The 17,030-nt window shown below is 45.5% G+C and overlaps 1 protein-coding gene across 1 annotated transcript in view; it reads right to left on the bottom strand.

The window, feature by feature from the left end:
- Nucleotides 1-695: 695 nt before the first annotated feature.
- chd7 (chromodomain helicase DNA binding protein 7) overlaps nucleotides 696-17,030 on the bottom strand; it is an 86,804-nt gene continuing 70,469 nt past the window's right edge. The window contains exons 26-41 of the mRNA XM_007565107.2: nucleotides 15,310-15,399; nucleotides 13,115-13,218; nucleotides 11,415-11,544; nucleotides 10,694-10,809; nucleotides 9,355-9,775; nucleotides 9,052-9,260; nucleotides 6,431-7,393; nucleotides 6,021-6,181; nucleotides 4,992-5,246; nucleotides 4,741-4,911; nucleotides 4,426-4,659; nucleotides 3,296-3,511; nucleotides 3,063-3,203; nucleotides 2,604-2,708; nucleotides 2,338-2,518; nucleotides 696-2,269 (exon numbers count right to left, since the gene is read on the bottom strand). Coding sequence (XP_007565169.1) covers nucleotides 1,269-2,269; nucleotides 2,338-2,518; nucleotides 2,604-2,708; nucleotides 3,063-3,203; nucleotides 3,296-3,511; nucleotides 4,426-4,659; nucleotides 4,741-4,911; nucleotides 4,992-5,246; nucleotides 6,021-6,181; nucleotides 6,431-7,393; nucleotides 9,052-9,260; nucleotides 9,355-9,775; nucleotides 10,694-10,809; nucleotides 11,415-11,544; nucleotides 13,115-13,218; nucleotides 15,310-15,399 — 4,498 coding nt within the window. The 3' untranslated portion in view covers nucleotides 696-1,268. The remainder of the gene's footprint in view (nucleotides 2,270-2,337; nucleotides 2,519-2,603; nucleotides 2,709-3,062; nucleotides 3,204-3,295; nucleotides 3,512-4,425; nucleotides 4,660-4,740; nucleotides 4,912-4,991; nucleotides 5,247-6,020; nucleotides 6,182-6,430; nucleotides 7,394-9,051; nucleotides 9,261-9,354; nucleotides 9,776-10,693; nucleotides 10,810-11,414; nucleotides 11,545-13,114; nucleotides 13,219-15,309; nucleotides 15,400-17,030) is intronic.

Here is a 17,030-nt window from a genome sequence, read left to right as displayed (position 1 = left end):
GTGGAGGAGGATTAAAACTACATTTCGACGGGGCAGCGACCGGGAAATGACGCAACGACCTCTTTAACGAATCGACCTGAAACGTTGCATCCCTTGCTTTTGGACCGCCGCTCCAAATTCATTCACGAAGGCCCTCCCCCCCTTTCTGAACAGGGGTGGTGGTTGTGGTGGTGGCTGGGTTTTGGCAGCATGAAGCGGACCAATCAGAAGGCCTGACCGGCGGCAGGACCCAGCCCGCCCGGCAACCCCGGGAAAGACGAAACAAGACCAAACAAAAAAGAAAAACAAGCAGCCGCCTCCAAAAGGAGAGAGACACCAATCGGATGTGGCAGTAGGAAAGACTCCAGACTGGTTTTCAGTGTGGGACTGGGTTTAACAGTATCGATTCAGCGTGCACACAAACAGTCAAAACGAGGAAAAAAAGGGGAAAAAAAAAACAAAAAACCAACAGGAGAAACAGTCACATGACCTACGAGGGGTTAGTGTGTAGTGGTATCCTCCTGAAAGTGTGTGCTGCTCTTCATCAAGTATACACCTGGATGGTCGAGAGACGGAGAGAGTCTGGTTTGATTTCCTCATCAGAGTCTACCTGGTCTGATATGTGAGAACTTAAAACATCTGCTCTAAAACAGAGCATCTCTATCGATTCATTTTGCAGCAGCTTTATCAGACAGACAGCAGGATGAGCTGTAATGCTGTTTTTCTTTCTTTCTTTGAGAACTGACGTCAGAAGAAGCAGCAGGAGCTTCTTCTGGTTTGGATGAGACGCTGCCGGCAACAACATATCAGTCCAGACAAAAAGGAGAGGGAGGCATAAATGACTCGAGAGCTGAAAGCAGCAATAATAATATTAATTAGAATAATAGTACTATTGGAAAGATGTGAAGTCCTATTTTGTGGAAAAAGAAAAAAACAAAAACAAAAAACAAAGAGGTGGGTGCAGAGTTGACGGCGCGCACCGACCGGAGAGAAGGAAACAGTCTTTGAAGGAGAGCCGAGCTCGGCTGAGGATTTTTCCCTGACTACACTATCGATCAGAGAGATTTAACTTAATACAAACACATCTCGTCCTCTCTGACGCATAGTAAATACACCTGGTTAAACAACAAAAACGTGAAATAGAAAACGTCAACAAAAGGTCAAAGGAAAAACAAAAAGTTTGTAATAGTTTGGATATTTCTGTTGGAGGCGTGTAAACGTGCAACAGAGGGAGGAAAGTGTTCAAGGCCAGTCAGTTTTTTTTTTCTTTATCTCAACGTTTTCCCGCTTCAGTCACTCGTTCCATTCTGGGGAGACGCCGCCGCCGCCGACTCCTCCGGCAATCCTCCGCCCGTCGCACCTTCCTCTTTCTGCTCCGCCGAGTCCGTCTCCTCTCCCTCCTCCTCTTCCTCTTCCTCCTCGTCGTCCGCAGCCTTCCCGTCGTCCCTCTTGTCCCCCTCGCCGTCTCTCGGCGGGTTTGGGGCAGCGGCGCTGTCGCCCAGCGCCCCTGCCATGGCGCTCTGCAGCTCGGCGAGGGAGGCGGTGGGGAAGCCGGGCAGGCTGAGGCCGGCCAGGCCCGGCGGGAGGAACATGGAGGGATAGAGGAGGCTGGGCGCCATGGTGGACAACAGGAAAGGGTTGAACGCCAGGGAGTTGGCCGACATGCCGGCGGCGGCCAGCAGGGCGGCTGTGTCGCCGTTGATGGAAACCTCTGCTGGAGCCTCGGCGGCCGCCATCTTGGGGGCGCCAGATGCGTCGCCGATGGGTTTCTCTGTTTTTTCTGAAGGAACTTCTCCCTCCATCTTCCTCTTCTTGGTCTTTTTCGCTCCCTCCTCCTCTCCCTCCGCCACCTCCTCTTCTTCGTCATCATCATTTCCCATCTCGTCTCCGTCGTCTCTCGCCTCCTTCTCCCTCTTTGCCGTCTCCTCCTCATTGCCTCCGTCTCCCTCCAGCGTCCCGTTGGTGTTTCCGGAAGCGGCGTTGGCGTTGGAAGCGGCGTTGGCGTTGGAAGCGGCGGTGGCAGCGGCGGCTGCCGCCAGGTTACCTCCAAATAGTCCTCCAAGGCTGAACATGTTGGGAATGGCGGCGGCCATGTTGGGCAGCCCTCCCATGCCGGGGATCATGAGGGGCAGCATGGAGGCGGCGGCGGCGTTGGCGGCGGACTGTTTGGGGTCAGCAGGCGGCGGGAAGGCCATCAGACCAGCAGCCAACTGGAGCGACTGAAGGCTCTGGAAGGACGACAGGTCCATCCCTCCGAACAGGCTGCTGAGCAGCAGCGGGTTGATTCCTCCTGCGGGACACAAGCGGAGTTAAACTGAGCCCAGATCAGATCCGACTCCGTCCGGAGCAGAACTGTACCTGCGGAGGAAGCGGCTGACGCCAGCGACGCCTGTGCAGCCTGTGCTGCCGCTGCGGCCTGGGCGGCGGCGGCTGCCTTCACTATCTCCGATTTGGGTCGCCGCCCTCGACGACGGACGCCTTCCTCTCTGACAACAGGGCCGGTCAAAAGGCGGTCAAACATGGTTTCCGGGAGGAAACCCTGAGAGGAGGAGGAGGAGGAGGTCTGTGGTCAGAAGGCAACTTGAGGAAAACCGCAGCAGAGTCGATACGGAGGAGACACTCACCGACTGCTTGACGATGTCTGTCCAATCAGGAGCGATGGAGAACTCCGGGTTCTCCAATAACCACCTGGGGAGCTCCTTCATTGGTGGAGCCATGGCCCCACCCATCTAAAAACCAGGAAGGAGAAGCGATCAACAGATCGTCATCTTGACCATCAGGCGTTTGTTCCTCAGAACCCCTTCTGCTTTATTCCTTTACAACGTAAAGTTTCAACCACAGGCTTCATCAAATTGTTTCTTGAATGCACTACCAACTAGACTCTTTGTAAAACTTTACGTTGATTATGTCAACTGAAGTACATTCTGACTGCCTGAAGGAAAAACTAAATTCATAGAACTTATGACAAACAAAAACTACACATAAATGGCCCCAAAAGTAACAAATTAATCATAATTTGACTTCTTCGTATTGCTTTATATTCTCCTGTCGTTTCGGAGACGCGCGTCAAAACGGACGTTTACCTTGCGTCCGTTCCGTCTGTTGACCACAGGGACTCTCTCGTCCCCGGTCAGCGTGTTGATGTCGATCTTGTTGGGGTTTCGACAGCGATGGCGCTTCTGCTTGGGCTTGGAGAACTGAGATAACAGCAACTCCTTGCTCTTCTAGAAACGAGAACAGAGAGGTGAGGCGTGAAGCACAGCAAAGTTAAAGGACTGAGAAACGTCAGCGAAACGATGAATAAATGAGCGTTTACTGGTGTGAATCCAGTCATGTCCATGGTGTATGTGGGATGCTGTCTCAGCCACTCTCCCAGGTCTTTGCTGGAGGCGGGCGTCTCCTCCTCCTCCAGGCTGCCCGAGACCAGAGAGCGGGCGTTGGGGCTCTGCTCGGGGACGCTGGTCGGTCTGTGGGACTGGGGCGCTTCCTGGACCGCCTCCACTCCTGGAACCTTTGTCCCGTCGGAATCATCCTGGAAAGGACGAAGGATTAGTTTAACGCGGCTTGGAGAAACCTGAGCACATAAAACATCTTTAAAGGTGACCTAGTATGCTTTACTTGAACAGGTTAGGATAGTTCTATAGGATATGCAAAACAATTGTTACGTTTTTGCACCAAATCATTCTTAGATAATGAGATTTTAATCTGGTATTTTGAGCTCCTTTCAGAATGAGCTGCTTTAGGGCGTCTTGTCACTTTAAATCCAAATAAGCTGCTGCTGGCAAAGCCACCCAACTCAATGTTTACACTGGCACAAAATGGCTGCAAACAGATGCGCAATTATACAGCAGTACATCTTTGAAAAGCAGGAGTGGAGCCTCCTGCACAACCAACAAGAATATAAAACAAGTGCATGGTCTGTTTTTAGAAGCAGCAGAGACTAGAGATGCACCGATCAGATATTGATACGTGTATCAGCCTTGATATTGAAAAAAATTCTAGATCAGGTATCGGTGGCAATGTGCCTGACCAATAAGGCAGATCTATTCAGTCTAGTTCTATGCTTTGTGCTGTAAGTGACATCATGCTTTCTTATTCATTTTACATTATATTTAGATTACATTCCTAATTGAACTTTCTCAGCCTTTTGCAGAAAGGTTTGCTGTAGTTCATTTTAGTCAACCTTCTGTCTTATTTATTTATTTTACATTGTCTGTGCAATTAATCCTCATTGCACAGACTGAACAAGCTTGTGAAGCCTTTGGTGTGTGCTGGTACTGGTTTACGTCTGTGTTAAAAAAAATAACTGAAGTCAATTCTGTATCAGATGCTAAACTTCAGACATCTTTGTTGGTATCTGAAGTGACAGAAGACCCAAGATGGAAGCACGAAAACGTGCAAAGTGTGAGTTGAGCATAATGCGTCCCCTTTAACTCTTCAACGTACCCCGGCTGCTCTCTTGTTGCCCATGAACAGCAGCTCCAGGCCCTCCACATTTTTCCTGCGGCCCCGCCTCCTCTTCGTGATGGGCAGGTCGGCGTCCAAAGAACCGTTGGCTCTGTGTCCGGAAGGCGGGACTTGCTGAAGCAGATCCATCTGGACCTTGAGGGAAGGGTTCGTCATCAAGGCGCTGGGGAAGCCGGCCAATGACGGAGAAGCCTTGTGGTGGTGGTGCACGCCCTGATGGGAGAGTTTCTGTAAGTCGCCATGAAACCGTCCAGCAGCTTGCAGGGAGGCTGGACAAGGACTTCCTGTGAGCACCTTAGTGAGGTCGATGGCCTGGTTCTGAGACTCTGCGGCGGCGTGGCTTTCCCTCAGCTGAGCCACCATCTCCATCAGGTTGCGCCTCTTCGCTGCTCTCTCTGCCTCGATCTCGATCTTTTTCCTCCTCCTCCTCCTCTGTCGAGGCACCGTCAGGCTCAGAGCGTCGTCCTGAACACAACACTTGTGACGTTTAGCGATCAACAGAAGCAGCCTGCCAAACTCAGGATGTCACTCGCATCAACACTCACGTGAACCTGCGGAGACAGCGTCTTGTCATCGCTCCCGCTGTACGGCGTGTGGATGCCGGCCATCGTCAGCTCGACCAGGCTCCGTCTCTGCAGCGGGCTCTCGCTCACCATGGCTACGGCGGCCGCGGTTGCCGCAGAGCCGTGACCCGGCAAGAGGTTGCCAGGGAAGTCGAAGACGTGCCGTCTGTTGACGGGCCACTTGCCCTTCAGGACAGCCTCGCAGATGTTGTCCAGCCTGTTGATCATCACGCGGTCCTGGACAGAAAGAAGAGGCAAGTTTGTTTGTTAGGACGTTTCTGACTGCAGGGAGTCGACACCATTTAAAACGTAAACCGTCTTTTAGACGATACGAACCAATAGATTCAACTAGAAAGACTCAGTATTGGTTTAATTAATTTAAGCCAGTGGTGTCCAAATTCTTTGCAATAAGGGCCAAAATCTTTATGTTGGAAGCATGTGTGAACACAAAAATGTTATATTTCTAAATATAGAAGTATAGAAAAAAACTTTTTGGCCCCGTTTTTATTTTATTTGCTCAATACTGAGCTTAAAAAAAAAAACATTTTTATTGAACTGGACAAAATTATTGTTTTATTGTTTTTTTTTGGTAGAAAACAGAAAACAGTTTAGCAGATTGTACATTGGTACAAGTTTTTTTTTTTTTTTTTTTTTTTTTTTGAGTTTTGTTATTTCGGATGCTTGATTTGCTTTTCAGAAGAAGCTGGTCCATAATTGTGGTTCTCATTACTCCAAAAATAGTATGAACGCAAAAACATTGATAATAAATATACATCTTTTTTGCAACTAATGTGATGAAGTTATTTATCTGTAAAAATGTTGCAATAAAAAAAAAAATAAAAAAAAATCATAAAATCTGCATCAAACTCCTATGCTTGCAGGTCGGTGGGGCCGCCCAAAACCCTGCAGAGGGCCACAAATGCCGCTGCAGGTTGACCAACGCTGAAACATTTGAGTTCTACGGCAGCCAAATAATCAACACTTTTGTGGCGGCTCTTGTTGTCGACGTACCTTAGGCCAGAAAGAGAAGGCGTAGGTGCGGTCCTGCAGGGTGTGCAGCACAGACGTTTCCTGCAGGTCGTCGGGACAGAACTCGTCTCGGGTCTCGTCCCGTACAGACGTGCTCAGAGAAGCGATGCTCTCCTCGTCAAAGTTCTTCTGCCCTGCGCTCGCTGCGAGGAGAGAAACAAAGTCACATTCCGAAGTCTTCATTTAAAAAAAGATCTTTTAAATTGTTATCAAGGGATCCAAACTCATTTTATTCTCCTTTCTTGGAGCTGATGCTCATTAAGACACTGACGAGTCACAAGGGGAAACACCAGAAATAGGCCGGTAGCTGGGTGTTGGGGTCAGAAGAGAGATGGGGCGACGGGGGGAAAGAAAAGCAGCAAAATAAAAGCAAATAAAGGATGTCGAAGTACCTTCAGCCTGAGAGGACTTCTCCGATTTGTCATCTTCATCCAGCCTCTCCTCCTCTTCCTCTGGGCTTTTCTCAGTTTCGGCAGACTTTGGAGATTTAAGACATTCAGAAGTCTCCTTCTCCTCGCCGTCTTCCTCCTCTGCAATCTTGGGGCCAAGTTGTGCTTCAGCAGAGGATTCTGGGAGCTCAGTGCCAACGTCTTTCTCGTTGCTAAGGTGATATTCAGGGCTTGCGCTGCTCTTCTCTTCTGTCATGTCGTGATCTTGGTCATTTGTCGTCTGACTTTCTGGTTTCGTTTCGTCGTCGTCTTTCTCAACTTTTGGCAAAACGTCTTCAGCTTTGACCTTCATGGGTGAAGCGGCTGCCTCCTCTTTCCCTTCATCAGCATCGTCCTGGTTTCCCTTTTGCTCAAGGGATTCAGTCTTCATACATGGAATGTTGCTGGAATCTTCCTCCTCCGTTTCCATTTTTACCTCCACTTCTGTTTTCTCTTCTTCCATCTTTACAGCCTTCCCTTCTTCCTCCTCTTTAGCTGCGTCCACGGCCATGTTGGCAGCAGCAGCGGCACTCTCCAGCTCTGCAGCCGTGAGAAGTGGCGCAGAGGCCGCTTCTGTGATCCCCGTCCCGACTTTGCCGAGTTCTCCGAGAGAGCCGATGCCGCCTCGCTGAGTGGTGAAGCGCTGGTGGGCCTCTAGGAAGCCCAAGGTGGGGTCGTTGAGGATGTGATAATCCGTACGGCTGACGCCGTGTTTCGAGGCCCCAAGGAGGAGGTCACGGTCATGGCGTCCGCACTCCCACCACTCGGGCAGGTCTGGAGACGGCTGGCAGAGCTTGAGGCGCTCGGACAGCAGCGGGTGAGGGAGGACCTGCTCTCGGATGCGGCGCAGCAGCTCAATGCGGTACAAGGTGCGAGAGGCGCGCTCCTCGGTGATGGGGTCAATGATCAGGGTCGGGTCTGGAAGTTCTGAGGAAAAAAAAAAAAAGAAAGTCACAAGCTAAGAGAGACAAACATGTAATGCCTTGCAAAAATGATTCCCTTTTCACGGTTTGTCTCATTATAAACACAAATGGCGGCGTTTTGGAACAAAGAGCTTAATTAGCTTAATTATAAATCGTAAGGAGAATGATGCAATGATTTCAACATATTTTACAAATATATCTGAAATTTCAAAGGGAATTTATAATCAGCCACCCTGAGTTAGTACTTTGCAGAATCAAAACTTTTTACATCTTTAGATTAATGCTTCCTGCCCATTATTGTGCATAAAAACTAGGGTTGGGACTTTAACGTGTTAATTTTGATTACATACATTTTAACACATTAAAAATTTTAATTTCTTTGTCAAGTATTTTTTTTTTTTTTCCAGGGGGAACCTTCGTATTTCCTCGTTTCTGGTACACCTGTAAATGTGATGCACAAGCTACATCTGGTGATGTTAGCCCACACTTCTAAAGATTTTTTTTTAAGCTGCCCAAATGATCAGTGATTTCTGAAATACTCATTGAATAACAAATTAAAAACAATAAATATCTTTGTTCATATATATAAAAGCAATTAATTGCACTTATTTACAGAACCTCCAATTAACTACTACAAATAAAGTCCTGCCACTAATAAACCACCTCAATTTCAGTCAGATTGGGTGGAGAGCTTGAACAACAATGTAAGAGTCCTGTCATGGATTCTCATTAGGGTTTAGATCTAGACTTTGACCATTCTAACATATACATTTTTTTTTTAATCTAAACGCTTCTGTTGCTGCACATCGAGTGTCGTTCTGCTGGAAGCTCAAGTCGTTAGCAGCCTCTAACAGGTTTTCCTCCAGGATTTCCCTGGACTTAACTTCATCCATCTTCCTAATAACTGTGACCTGCTTCCCTGTCTCTGCAGAAGAAAAGCATCCCGACAGCACAACGCTGCCAACAGTGTTTCACCCTGAGGATCGTGTGTTCTTGGTGATGAGAAAGGCATTCGGTATGTTGACCAAAGAGGTTAATTTTTTTTATTCTTTCTCCTTGTGCCGTCTTTAACGGGACTTTGGTGGATTTCTTCTTGCCACTCTTCCATAAAAGCCAGAACTGAGTACAACTTGCCATGGTAGATGGACGGTTATGTTAAGGTGGGTTAGCGGTTTTGTGCCATGTGCCATTTTCCATTTACACACAAGTCGACTCTTTTTGCTACTACTGAAGGCCTAAATTGGCTTCCTTTAATTGTTTTTGAGGGATATGAAAGCAAACAGGTGTAACACAACTGCATGGCACAGATGTTTTGGAAAAACCCAACCTTTCAGTCGTAGTGTGACAAAAGAATAAACCACTTCTGTGTTTGTGTCATGAAGGTTTCCCCCAGAAACCTCGCTAAGCCCGGCAGTCATTCATCCAGCGGCCCGCTGGGTTTTTGGGTTAAAAAATGTTTGAAGTTGACAGAAAAATGTAAAATATTACTCATAAAATTATGAGTTATTAAAAGATTGGAAGATTAATATCTGAACACCAGCTATAAAGTCTTACAAAATGCAAATAATAAAAAAAAAAAACTTAAAATAAATAAGCAATTCTGAGCCTGGTGGGAAACCCTGCATTATGATCAGTAAAACTTTCACAGCTCGTTTCTTTTACCTGTCTCGGTCTTGACCTGCATCCTGCAGACCCGTTTGCACATGGCAATGAACGAGTAGTAATATTTCTCCAAGCTCTCATCTGTTTTCTTGTCCAGCCGGGCAAACGCTCTGAATTGGGCCCAATCAAACTTTTGACGCTGCGTATCAAACACGACTCCAAAGGTGGACACAACGCGGTAGAAGTCTGCCTCCTCACGACGCGTCCATCTGAAAAAAGATAAAAACAAATACCCATAAGGTGTTAATAAGATCAGGTTCATTTTAAAACTCTGCGCAGTCTATCCGTTGAACACAACAGTACCTTTGTCTCCTCTCTCTATAGTACAGGGATCCATCAGACATCAGGGAGTTGGCCGTCATCACTGGCGAAGTCTCTGGCAGAAACTGACCACCTTTGGCAAAATAAGCGCTTCCTTTAGCCAAATACGGGCTTCCTTCTGTCATGAACACCCCCGTGCCATCCTGGATGTACGTGGTGGCGCCTCCCGTTTCAGGAACCATGGGGATGGAAGGCAGGAACTCCCTGCGTCGTCGGCGGCGACCGTCGGGTCTGTTGAGTGCCTCCTGACGGAGCTGCTCTCTGCGGTTGGAGCGCTGGTAGGCCGTGATCAGGCGGCGAAGCCTGGCCGTCAGGGCCGAGGCCGCTGGCCAATAAAGTCGCTCGCTGGAGCCAGAAGCTCCGCCCACAGACGGCACGTTTTGGCCGTTCTCACCTGATTTGACTGCGAGGGAAGGAATAAAACTTGATGTATTTAAACTGTTTTCATAAAATCCCCTGATATGCATCTGCTGGATACAGGCAGCTAATAAAACGCCGATATTTTATGTCTGCTTGTATTTTGTTCCAGGTTTGATGGTCTGGCTCCTGTTTGGACAGCTTAGTCCAGTAACTGTAACAAACTGGGACATATGGGACACATAAAGCGACATTTGTGAGCTGTTAAAAAAAACAACAAAAAAAAAAAAACAAAAGCTAACATTTGCTGGTTTAATGATGTGTTTTATTGGAAAATGCTGAATTGTTCTTCTGCCAGTTGTTTAGAGCCCTGTTAGGTAATTTATTACAAATTAATGTTTTTTGTTTTTTTTTAATTTATTTTAATATTCGGTTCTATTAATTAATATTCATTTCTTACTCACAGAAAGACCTTTAAAGTTTTCATTTAGGATGAATCCATTTTATTTGGATGCATAGTCTGTTGGCTAGTCTATAAATTCCCTCAAGTCAGGAACTGTTTTAGGTTTGGTGCTCATTTCAGTGTCATTTCTGTTTTAAGCACATTAACCTTTTTATTTAACATTCTCAGTGAATTATATATAAACCAGGCAAACTCATAAAACAATTACATAGACATGCGACAGTTACACTTATTGCCTTTTATAGGAACACATTGTTTTTAGCGTCAGCCTCGGGGACCAACTAATATGAATTTAAGATGTCAAAACTGTCGTCTACTGCAGGTAAGATATTGACTACACGTCACCTTTTACCAGAACCTAACTTCAAAAATCCTAAACCGCCCCTTTAAAAGTGATGAGTCGGAACACATGAAGCAAATCCTTAAAATTGTATCAAACCTTTGCAGTTTATTGGCCAATATTATTCTTTTCTCATCATGATTTCCACTGGTATAAATTACCTTCAGTCTCGGCTTCAGCTGCATCGTCTTTGTCGTCCAGGGGAGAGTTGGTGAAATCGTCCAGGTCATCTTTGAATGGCATACGTATCGGTTTATACTCCGGATCCTCATCCTCACTAAAGACGTAAAGAGATAACCAAGAAATTAACTTAAAATTTAAACAAGGAGTTGATCTAATGACAAGTTATCATTAATGCTTCGGGTGGACGATATGAACTTTAAGTTTTATAGCAATATTTTGTGGTGTTATTGTGATAACGATACAATTTATTACTTCTTTTTTAGATAACTGTAAGATACTGCTATGGAAAAACAAACCGTTTTATAATATACTTCTTTAGAAAACCAGTCACATAAAAAAGTGTGACCTGTTCACAGAAACTGCATTTAATCACATTTTCACATTTATTGACGCTTGCATTGAATAAACAATGGAAAAAACACTACAATACCTTTCATTCATCCAAACAATAACTGGAATTTATTGTGCCAACAATAAATCTAAATTCATCACGATAAATGATAATCGATACGATAAATCCCCACCCCAAATTACTTTCTTACTACAGAGGAGAAAACATCAGATGCTAATACAATACAAAGTGTCACGTTCAGTCTATGCAAAAATGAAAAAAAAAAAAAAATGGTAACAAAACTCACAAAAAGAAGCACTAAATAAGCTTTGGTGAGAGCAGGGCTGCCTTTTGGTCAGCTGTCTTACCCCTCAATGCCATCTGCCATCATGTCAGAGCCCCTCTGTTCAGCGGCGATCGCTTTGGCGTCTGGCATGCCCACTCGCTCCAAGAAGCACAGGGCAGGGTCGGCACGCATGGAGTTGTACTTCTCATAGCCTGAAGAGATGGGGGAGAAAAAAAAAAGAGAGGATGATATATATACGAATGCCAGGAACACAGGTCTGAAGGTGTGGGAGAAGCTGTGGTTCACTTCAGAGAAACTAAAAAGGTTAATTTTAACAAAGGCTGAAGGCAAACTCTCGGGAGGAAGGGAAATAAGTTGTGCTTTCTAGCTTAAGTGTTCAACAGACGGAGAGCTGTGCAGGCAAACACATGCACACACAGTGTCCATATTAAATGAAGGAACAGACAAAAACAGCAGCAGAAGGGCAGACCCCAGGAGCCAGCTGCTGACAATACACAGCCTGCGTGCATGCGCTTGTGCACACACTCGCCTCTGGCCTGCATGTGCGCGCACCGATCCAAGTGAGCCTGCAGGTGCTTATTTGTGTCAGAGAGAAGAGAGGGAGGGAGAGAGGGAATGAGCAGGAAGAGGAGTAAAGTGTGTGCGCGTGTGTGCATGTGTTATGGAGTCCTGTGAAAGTGAGCTACTGAGTGTGATAAACTCTGCGTGTTTGTCCGTTAGGAGCGTTCAGGCAGAAAAGATTGGAACGTGCAGATCCTACTGAGACGCATCAGGAAGTACAGGAGAGGGAGAGAGGAAAGAGAGGGGAGGGAAAAAAAAAAGAAGCGGAAGGAATGAGAGCAAAATGTGAAGGAGGAAAAAGAAGGAGGGAGAGGACAGGAGGAGGAGCAGCTCAGCAAAACAGCCACGCCATCTCTTTAACCTTTCATTCATCTCTCTCTCTGTCCTCTCTCTCTCCATCAAATTTCCATTAGGAAGATGTAAGGCAGCGCTCCTAACCGTCGCTCCGTCTCACTCTCGCAGCTCCGCGCCCGCAGCCAAACGTTAATCATCGGGGCCTTTATAGGCCATCACTCTTCTGTATGTGTGTGCCGAGCGTTGTTTGGTGTCTGCGCACAAAGCTGGGTGAGTATGCGTGTGTTAGTCCCCCTGAAGGGCCTCCCTGGTGAATAAGGATTATGATTAACTACGGGTGAGGCCTTTTGTGTTGCGCTGTGTGTGCTTGTGCGTGTGTATGTGTCCTAATTGAATCATAGAAGGCGGCAATGATGGAAAAATTATAACAATTATTCCAAATTAATATGAATGAGGGCCTCTATATAAAGCAAATCAACTCTGAATGCATTAACCAGGTCCACACCCATTGGTCGGTAATAGTTTTAACGCAACATTTTCAGATGTTTAAAATAATAAAAACCTGCAGGGTAGAGAATTTGGTAGTGAAATGCTGAGGTAAACTTTGTTTATAAGTCAACACCTGTAACTGTGTGTGTTTTGTGCAGCCAGTGGTGAAAACAGCCATCAATCACCCTCCCAACTGCACTCCGAGCCTGCCAGCTGCGTACCGCCGTCCCCATGGCAACACCAATCAACTGGTGGCAGGACAAGCGGGAGGTATGAGCGCTCGCCCAGTGTGTGTAGCTGCTTGCGTGATGCTTACTCTGCTGGAAGCCACTGGAGTGTCTGAGTGTGTGTGAAGGTGTTGACATTATCCAAGCGTGCAGTTGTGTGTGTGTGCGTGTGTGTGTGTGTGTCTGTTACCGTGTTTGAAGACGCCGATGAGCAGGGACTTGTCAGCCTCCGTGTCCCACCAGTCAGCTGGGACCTCAGCGTGGAACGGCTGAGGGATCCAGATATCCAACACGCTGAGGAACAGAGACGACAGCACATTATTATCAGCCTGAGCTATTAGTGGGTCCTTCAGTATGAAATCGGTTTAGCATATTCATCCAGAAAAGGAAACATCTAAAAACAACACACTTTTATGGGACTGAGACATTAAAAGCTGACAAAAAATTTAAAGTACAGGCATTAGTTCACAAAAAATGGTCCTTATATACTGGAATACCCAGGATGTAAGGAGATTTATTAAAAAAAAACAATTTGTTAGTTTACTACTGATATTACATGTTTGCTTTTTTTTTTACTTTCAAATCAGTCTGTTATGGTAAAAGGGGAAAAAAGTATTTTAAACTATCTTAGTTCTCATGTAGCAATGAGCAGTTCATGAAGAAAAAATGGAAAATGCTACAATCTGAGTTGGCAGGTTGAAGCTTTACAAAAACCAGGAATCAGATGCTGCTATCAAATCTTGTACTGAATCCATTTTGAACCCATTTATAAAGTTCTCAATTGTCATAAAATGTCTATTTTTAAGAAGTTTAAGCCCCTCAAACTGCATTTCCTTCTAGTGCAAACACGACTGCAATACAAAGCTAAAATGTAACTCTATAAAGGGAAATACTAATGTTCTTCCAGTCACTTCGAAACTCAACTTTGGTTTAGAAATGGCATCAAATAATATAATAAATTAAATAAAAAATTGTCTAAGATATAGATTACTCACTGGAGCTATCGCTACAAATTTTGCTACATCATTTCCAACTTCAAAATAGGAAATTTCAAATTCTTAGAAAATGAAGGAAACGCATTTTAAAAACACATCCAAGCAACCACGCAGAGATTATTTTATTATCGCTTAAAACGTTTGGAAAAGGCCAAATTTCGTTGATAGCTTTAAAATTCCAGACAAGATGGTGGAAAATTTCTTTTTCTTTTCCGAAGTGGTGCTCGTTATAATAACCACTGCTCTATGAGTCCAATCAAGTCCATCTGGTTTTGACCATGCACGTAATTAAACATTTTTTTTTTTTTTGATGCCTAAACATAGAATAATTGCACAAATATCCTCCATTGTGGGAAGTGAATTGTATATCCAGCCATTTCTGGAGAGAAAGGGTACGAAACACAATAGGAGCAGAAAGACTGAGGGTGACAGGAGGAGAGAAGAAACCGGGGAAACGGTCCCTTATCTCTGCAAACAGCAGCATGCCTGGCCTTGGCAAAACACACACCAAACGTGAGCGCGCCAAGACTGGCATGCTAAATCCCCCTGGCATATGTTGGCACGATGGCACCCCGTATGCTCTTGTCTGGCACGCGCTGACAAACGCACACACATTCGGGTCTGTCACAGTAGCCATTGGAGGAAGGGAGAGGGGGGGAAGAAAGAAAAGAAAAAAAGGAGGTGGGAGAGGAACAACTTTGAGTGCACATGCTCCCCATTATAAATGCATTCACATCTGGGTGGCGGGGCAAAAGGGGGATGGGAGATGAGACTAAAGAGCACTGCTGGAAGAAAGAAATGGACAGATGGCAAGGAAAATGTAAAGTGAGGAAAAGACGGATAAGGGAGGGGAGGGGTCGTCAGGAGGAGGTGAAGGAAGCAGCTCCTCTAACGTTTACATCTGGACCGCTGCACTGCAGCGCTTGCTGCCATATTGGACCCAAAAAACCTTCTAAATAGGTCAAATGGTGATAAAAAGCTTATTTTTTCCAGATAAAGTGTGTTTTGTGTCATCAGAATAGGAAGCCTTCTGCCAAAGAGGCCAGTAGCACACACTGAAATACACTTTAGTAATAATTCATCACTTGTTCTTAAAAATATCCACTCATGGCACGATGCATGTGAGCTACAGAGTCTCTCCATTAGCTTTTAAACTCCCTTTTGAATTCTAGGAAAATTCCTCTGCAGAAGCAGCATGACGTCTTTTTCTCTGTCAGGTAACATCAGGTTGTCGTACCACACACAGGGTGAGGAACGTCATGGATGCACAGGACGGTTATGATACTATAATAACACCTTTCAGGTTATTTACGGCTTCAAAACTGGAACTTCAGGTCATGCTTAACTCTTGTGTGAGGTGAGAGAAAGCCGACATGAGGAGTTCACCGACCTGGAGTCGGCTCCTTCCAGAATGCGCTCAGCCTGGTCGCCGATGACTTCCTGCCGCAGATAATACAACATCCGGACTCTCAGCAGAACCCTAGAAAATGGAGAGGGAGAGAAAAAAAAAAGACTTAAAAAGTATCTCTTTTCCAGAGTTATTAGCTGAGCGAAGCTCTGTTGGCTTGTGACAATTTCACAGTTAATTATCTTGTATTTAATGTAGCAAAGTGAATTAATTATGTGGGGTTCCAGGCAATTTCCAGAGTTTGTACTGCTTTTTATCATAGTAAAAACATGAATATAAACGTTTTCTATGAGCTTTCCACAGCAGTCAATCTAAAAAAACAATAAAGCCATGAATACCACAAACAGATGGATGGATTTGACAAGGAGGCAGAATGATACAACTGTGTTTGGAAATACAAAGGCCACACTTTATTTTCCTTTTTCTAGCTAAAATATACCAAATATTTTTTTCCCCCACATTTCCAGACAGCAGATTAACCATATTGATGTTTTTAACTACTTTAAAGTGCATTTGGGTGGTAAAAAAAAAAAAAAAAAACAACACAAAAAACTGCAAATATGCAAAAAACTACAAAGGGGATCCACTTTTTCTCTTTGTTGCTTTTGATCCCCAGTCGGATAAAATACAGTAAATTTGAACCCGATATGATATATTCCAGTTAAACAGGTCGTAGTGAACAACAACTAAGAAAATAGATTCTGTATACTAAACGTCATTTAGGTGCATCAGAGTAAAGGGAGTTGAATACAATGCATGTCCATGCATATTTTTATTTGTAAAAACTGCAGAAAACTTCCACTTCACAGTCATGCGCTTGTTTGCGTTGCCCCCCCAACACCTCACCCCCTGACAAGCTACGCTATAGTTCGTGGTGGTAATGTGACAGATGTTTTCCAGGGGTTGCGGGTGGAATAATTTTGCAAGGTATTGAAATTTTACAGCGCCCAGTTATGTGATAATTATGTTTTTGACATTTCAACTCTCAGATGGAGAATCTGACACACTTCCTTCTGCACATCAGAGTTCTGCTACTGTCATCAAATGAACCGTCCTTCCTCTCTCTCTCTTCTTCTCTCTCCCTCCGTCTCTCTCTCTGGACACAAATTACAGATGTTCAGCATCGCAGATCGCTGCGAGCATTTCCTCCGGAAAAGAGAAATGAATCACTCCAGGCAGCCGGCAGCTAGAGTCAGATGTAATCTCGTGACACTGGGAACACAGCTCACTATCTGGGAGATTTGCTTCACTGTAAACATTTGTCACCAGATTTGTCACCAGCAAGAAGCAGTGTTGGGAGCAAAAGACAAGAGGGGCCGAGGCGGAGGCTGAGAGGATGGAGCAGTGCTGGAAGGAAGGGAACAGAAAGTTTGGAGAGGAGCTGAAGAGGAGGGGGTGATGAAGACAGGCCTTTGCACCTCATTCTCCGTGCGTTTGTGTGTGTGTGTGTGCGTGTGTGTGTGTGTGTGCATCAATGGCATAACAAGTTGCAGAGCGTGTGTGTGTTTGTTGGCAGGCTGTGTGTGCTCATCCATCAATGTGCCAGGCCTGATTAGCCACACAACGCTGTGCTCCAGCCTAGCAGATGGCACCACATAATCACCCCCAAGTGTGTGTATGTGTGTGTCTGTGTTTGTGAACGTCTTTTACCCACTTCCAACAGGTCTGCCTGCCTAGCACCTGGGCTGGCACCCAGCCAGACA

This window comes from Poecilia formosa, unplaced genomic scaffold, assembly GCF_000485575.1.
Source record: "Poecilia formosa unplaced genomic scaffold, Poecilia_formosa-5.1.2 Scaffold172, whole genome shotgun sequence".
NCBI classification, from domain to species: Eukaryota; Metazoa; Chordata; class Actinopteri; order Cyprinodontiformes; family Poeciliidae; genus Poecilia; species Poecilia formosa.
The sequence above is the reverse complement of the archived record's forward strand: the minus strand, read 5'-3'. Positions and strand labels throughout refer to the sequence as shown.